The sequence below is a fragment of the Leptopilina boulardi genome, unplaced genomic scaffold (genome assembly GCF_019393585.1).
Source record: "Leptopilina boulardi isolate dan_hultmark-lab unplaced genomic scaffold, ZJU_Lbou_2.1 LbouV2_121, whole genome shotgun sequence".
Classification (NCBI taxonomy): domain Eukaryota; kingdom Metazoa; phylum Arthropoda; class Insecta; order Hymenoptera; family Figitidae; genus Leptopilina; species Leptopilina boulardi.
This window is the reverse complement of record NW_026137665.1, coordinates 825,437-831,782: the sequence shown is the minus strand read 5'-3', so window position 1 is coordinate 831,782 and position 6,346 is coordinate 825,437. Positions and strand designations below refer to the sequence as shown.

The 6,346-nt window shown below is 18.8% G+C and overlaps 1 protein-coding gene across 1 annotated transcript; it reads left to right on the top strand.

The window, feature by feature from the left end:
* Positions 1-1,746: 1,746 nt before the first annotated feature.
* On the top strand, positions 1,747-6,229 carry LOC127285847 (uncharacterized). The gene is made up of 4 exons (XM_051312062.1): positions 1,747-1,913; positions 5,032-5,152; positions 5,584-5,800; positions 6,030-6,229. Exons 2-4 carry the CDS (start codon positions 5,071-5,073, stop codon positions 6,079-6,081), a joined length of 351 nt encoding a protein of 116 aa, XP_051168019.1. The 5' UTR covers positions 1,747-1,913; positions 5,032-5,070; the 3' UTR covers positions 6,082-6,229.
* Positions 6,230-6,346: the final 117 nt, after the last annotated feature.

Below are 6,346 nucleotides of genomic sequence, written 5' to 3'. Positions count from 1 at the left end.
TTCAAGATTTTTTGAGAGCTTCGTCCCTTTGTCCGCGTGCCAGGCACCAGATGTTCTGAAAATAAAACCGACAAAATGCGGCCAAGAAAAGAGAAGGAGAAAAGTGGAGAGGGATTCGGGGATTCACAACAACAAGTAAAAAAAAAAAAAAAAAAGGAAAAATGCGAAATCGGGATTCGAAAAGCCCGTGCAATGACCGCGCAATCTGAACACGCGATCTTAACAGTTACGTAGCTATTTCATCAAGGGCCCCTTTAAAATTTATAATTTTATCTGCTTTCCTTTATTTTTCTGTTATTTTTTATATTTTATTATATTTATCTATTTATTTATTTTATTCATATTCTTTCCAATTATAATATTTATTTAATATTATATATTTATCAATATTTTATTTATTTATTTATTAATTAATTTTTTAAATCAATAAATATTTTTTATTTCCTTCAAAAATTTCTTTTATTATATATTTGTGATGAACTTTCAAGAAAACGAAACTAAGAAGGAAAAAATTATAGGTTATGTTTATAAAGTTTGGTAAAAATTAAATAAACATAACCTATAATTTTTTTTTATCACTTTTCAGGACTTTATAAATTTTTTTTTGTGTAATTTTAGTTTTTTCAATAATAAAAATATTTTCTTATAAATAATAATAATAACAATAATTGAATAATAATTTAATAAAAATAATAATATTTAAAAAATTATTTTAAAATAAATAAATTAATTAATAAAAATAAGAATAAATCTGAAAAAAAATAACCAGCAAAATATTTTTTCAACTTTAATTAATTCTTTACATTGAAAAATAAATTTATTTTGATTTCAATAATCGGTTACTTGACTATTATCGCAAATATATATATATTTATTTTTATTGAATAATTATTAATTGATTCAATTAAATGATAGTTTCAAATATACAGAAATTATTGGTTCAAATACAGTTTATTTAATTCAAATAAAAATTGTTTGATTCAAATAAATATTTATATTTGATAATAGTCAAGTAATTGATTATTTAAATTAAATAATTTTTTTTTTCAATGTACAATTTTAATTTTATTTTTTTATTCAAGAAAGTTACATTTTATGGAAAAGGAAAATTAAAAAAAAAGATTACAATGAAAGTTTAAATGCAATGAAAAGTTTCTAAAAATTAAAAATAATATATAATTTTTTTATAATAATAATAATAATAATAATAATTATAATAATAATTATAATAAAATTATTAATTCTAATAAAATGAAAAAATTCCTAAAAGTAAAAAGTAAATCCTAAAAATTCTTAAATAAAGTTAAATTTATTTATTTAAATACTTATTTAAAGGTAAATAAAATTTAAAATGAAATTTTTATCATTATCAACTGAATATTTTAGAAATAATTTTCTAATTTGTTAATATTAAATAAATTTAAATACAATGAAAATTTTAATAAAAATTATATATAAATATAAAATATGAAAAAAATAACTTAAAAATCGATTTTAAAATTTTACAATTATATTATTAATAAAAAAAAAAAAAAAAAATGAAAAATAAAGAAATATTCAGAAATGAAAATTTTTGAAATTATATTACTTTTTTGTTAAAATGTAATTTTTGAATTTTTAAAAAAAAAAAACTTCCTCGAATAGAACTGTTTGATTTTATTAATTAATGTTTTTTTTTTCAATGTACACCAAAAATAATACGGCCCTGTGTTGGTCTGTAAGCCAGTCGCAGGAAGAAAAAAATTAAATAGAAAGTGGTCTGTCCGGCTTTAAAGCACAATCCTGGTGTAGTTTTCTTGTTCCTGTTTTTAACTATAGTAAATGCAACCGCGGTCTCTTGGTGGCTCCTCAACTATTGTGCTCACATTTCTCGTGCGGTTGTCGACTCGAAAAGTATCTTTGGGGTATTATCGGTAAGTGAAAAATCGTGTTCGCTCTTCTCATCGTGATTTGACAAACAATTTTTATACAAGACAATTATTTCAAAAAAAAAAAAAAAAAATTTTATAAATAATTTATTTTCAATATTAACTTTTCAAAAAAAAAAAAAATATAAAAATTTTCTTATTTATAAATTGCAAATATAATATTTGAAAACTTGTGACAATTTGAAATCGTTGACTTTTATTGTGCATCCTTAATTTTCTATGAAGGTTTGAAAAGATTTTTTTTTTCACTTATTTTGGATCCTGATTAAAAAAGCAGGAAAGTATATAGATTTTTTCACTTTTTAGAATTTGGAATATTTTTTTTTCTCAAATGGAAGTTGAATATTTTTTTTTTAATTCAATGTTTTAATTCTTTATTTTTGCAAATTTTTTTTTTATATATTTAGCATATTTATATGAAATTGGCATAATTATAAAGGATTTTTTTTTCATTGCAAAAAGCGTTTTTTTATTTTATTTATTTTATTAAATTTTAGATTTTAATTATTATTTTCCATTTTGGAAAAAATCTTTTTTCTAATCTATTTCCATTTTTTTTTTTTGTTAATTTTATAATTCTAAACTTTTTAAAAAAATTATTACAAATTTTTTTTTTTTAGAAATATTTTCATACGATTTTGTATAGAATCAGTTTAAATATTTTGGAATTCAATGATTCGGAATATATTTTTCATCAAAGGGATTGGAATCTGAACAGGCTTTTTGGCTTGAGGGGTCAGTGACTCATGAGGATGCATAATAATGTTACATTATAGTAAAGTCTTTGTTACATACGTGAAAGATATATATTAATTCTCATTTGAGACGAAATAAATTAAATTTTACAATTTTTTTTTTTTTACAAGAATTAAAAAATATAGAAAATTAGAAATAAATTATTATATTTTTTATAAAATAATAATTGAAAAATTTTTCCAATACTAATAATTTAATACATAAAATAAACATGTATATAATATTAAGAGAAATTTTTTGTTGAATCAAAATATAATTTATTTAAATTAAAGAAAAATATAAATTTGTTTTTTAAAACGAAATAAATTATTTATTTTCAATAGAAATTTTTTTTTTTTTGTCGCCAAATAAAATTTATTTGAAACAAAAAATTATTTTTACTAAGTTTCTTTGTTTATTTATTTTATTTTTCACAATTATATAAAATTGAATAAAAAAAATAGAAAAAGTTTTAAAAAATTAAAAATAAATTAAAAAAATAAAATATATATATAAAATATTTTTTCCTTTGTTGAGCTTAAAAATTTTATTGATGAATATTTATTAAAAATTAAAAAAAAAAAAAACAAAAAAAAAACGAAGTCAACTTTATAGTTAGAAATTTGCTCTTGCTCTGACATTCAATATTTTCCACTCTAATAAATTTTCCCTCCTTTGAAAGTAACTTGAGATGGAATACTTCGTCTTTTTATTATAAGCGAAGTGAAAGTGCCCCTTTTAAAATCATATACAACTTTTTCAGTTTGCGATGTAAGCGATATTCTTTTGTGAAATAAAGAAGTTTTATTTTCTTTTTTTATAACTTCATATTTAATAAAAATTAAATTTCATTCCAATATAGCTGTTGTTATATTAATTAAAAAAAAAAAAAAGAATTTAAATTCAGATTTTTTTTATTTCTATTAATTTAGTATTTTTTATGGATCAGAATCTCATAATTTCTCAAATGGATTACCTAAAATAAAAATAAAATTTAATGATGTTTTTTTTACTCTTACTGTAATCAAAATAAGTTTCTGAAAATATAAGAATAAAAAAAAATTTGTTTGTTTAAATTATAAACAATTTAAATTTTTAGCTGTCTTAAAAAAAAAATTTTTATGAAATCAAGTTGACCAGTTTAAAAATAAAAAAATAGGTTTATTGTCTTTGAACGTAATATTTCGAAATAATTTTTGTTTTAAAACAATTTTTATTAAATAATATTATATTTTTTATTTTACAAATAGATAATTTATTTATTTATTTTTTTAATATTTATAATAATTTATAATGATAAATAAAAAATAAAATAAAATTAAATTAATACGATAAAATAATAATAATAATAATAATAATAATAATAATAATAATAATAATAATAATAATAACAATAATAATTTTTATTATTATTATTTTTGTTTACTCATTATTTTTTATAAATAATTATTATTAAATAACTTTTTTTTTTAAAATTTAGTGTCATTTTTTATACTCGGTTTTATACTCAGAAACGTATGCGAAATTTTTAAATTAATGGAATTTTTTTTTATTTAAAAAGCTAAAAATTTCAATTTATCAAAAAAAATTTTTTTTTTCTAATATTTTCAAAAACTTTTTTGATAACAGTAATAGTAAAGAAAAAGATTGAAAATTGAAAATTATTGCAACTTTTTTTTTTATTTTCTTAATTCGCTTAATTATTTATTAATTAATAATTTCATAATTTAATTATGAATAATTTAATTATTTCATATAGTAAATTAAATAAAAAAATAAAAATTTTTGAATTTGAAAAAAATGAAAAAATCAAATCTTTAAATTATTATTTATTTTTAAAAGTTGCAAAACTAAAAGTTTATCGAATACAATTTTTTATTTGACTTCTGTCAGATTAGTAGATAATGTCCGTTACGATCAGACATGCCTTGAGGAAGAAAATGAAAAGTAATTTTATTTTGAAAATATAAATTAAAAACTCTGAAAATATTATAATTTAGATTAAAATAAAAAAAAATGATTGTTTTTCTGTATTTATTTATAAATTTTTTTTTAACTAATTGTTATATTATAAAAATGTATAATTTATTATTTACTTATACCTTTCTATTATCGTAACCACAATAAGTGAGAGTCAAGTTCACTTGAGTAGAAAAATCCATCATGGTCAGACACAATAAAGAGAGTAATCTCCAAGTGTTTTGTTGAATCGAATAAAATAAAATAAAAAATAAAAATTATTATATAAATAATTAGAGTACTTTAATACTGAATTAAATTTATAGAAACAATAATAAATAATTATAATTAAAAATTTTTATTTTGAAATTAAGATCTAATAAAATTTATTTTTCGTTTCTTTTTTCAGGGGACAAAAACTTTTGGAAATTTCTTTTTTGGTAACACAATGGCTAAAGTTTTGGCACTTTTGGTGATCACTTTGGTTTGTTTAATAGTCAACACTCGGGGTCAAACATCAGTAAAAAAACGTAAGTATATAAAAATAATTAGAAAAATAATTACTTGAATATAGTCTGAATTAAATCAAAAATTTCTTTCACATTAAAATTTTTCTAATTTAATTTTAAAATAATTTTTTAAAAACATTTTCTAATTATTATTATTAAATTTTATTAACAATAAAAATTTCAAATATTAAATATTATTATTAAATTTTAAAATATTAAATTTTATTTTTTAAATTTATTTAATATATAAACGGTATTAATTTTTAATAATAATTTTAATTTTATTTACTCTCCCTGCATAGCAGGGTTCGGGGATCCATAATTTTTAATATAGAATATTAAATTTTTAAATATTAAAATTTACTATTACTGAATTTTAAATTCAATGGTAATAATAAAATTAAAAAAAAAAAAAAATGCGCAATAATAATATTTTTATCATTTGTTTTTAGCACTCGTCGGTCAGGCCTTTGACGAAATTGTTGTAACATCAGATCTAAATGTAAGAAGAAAAGCTAAAGAAAATCGGCAGGGAAAAAAATTATTGACGAACGTGCCGTCAGATTTTATCGGACCTCCAGGAAACCCATCGAGGCTCGTATCCAGCGACGGAAGTAGAGTAACACCAGAAAAAAGGGAAAAACGCAGTATCATATCACCTCAAGAAAGGTGAGAACAAATAAACAACTGAAAATGGAAATTTAAAAAAAACACAATTTTTTTTAACTGTAAAAATTAAAAATTAAATTTAAAATTTTTTTAAAAATCTGTGTGGTAATTATCACATTCAAAATTAATTTAAAATCAATTTTAAAAAATTAAAAAAAAAAATGACAGAAATGAAATGAAGAATCAAATAAATTAAATTTATCATATAATAATGATGAAATTGTTTCAGAGCATTAAATTTGGAAACTGCTGGATACTTGCTGAGATCTCGAAAGCGTTAAAAAAAAAAACAAAAAAAATTTCAGCACGTTCTCGAGGACAACCGCACAAATCCTCACCCCCATCTGTGATCACACATTTCGACTGACCTTTGGACTTCGGTTTTGTATCAAAAATGATAATAAAAATTCTTCTGTGTCATAACAATAATTCACTGTCTTTTTTTCTTTAATTTGAAGAAAAACCAAAAATATTTTATTTACTATCGACATTTTTTATAATTAACAGAATATTTTTTGATGTTAATTTTTTAAATTGAATTTTCAT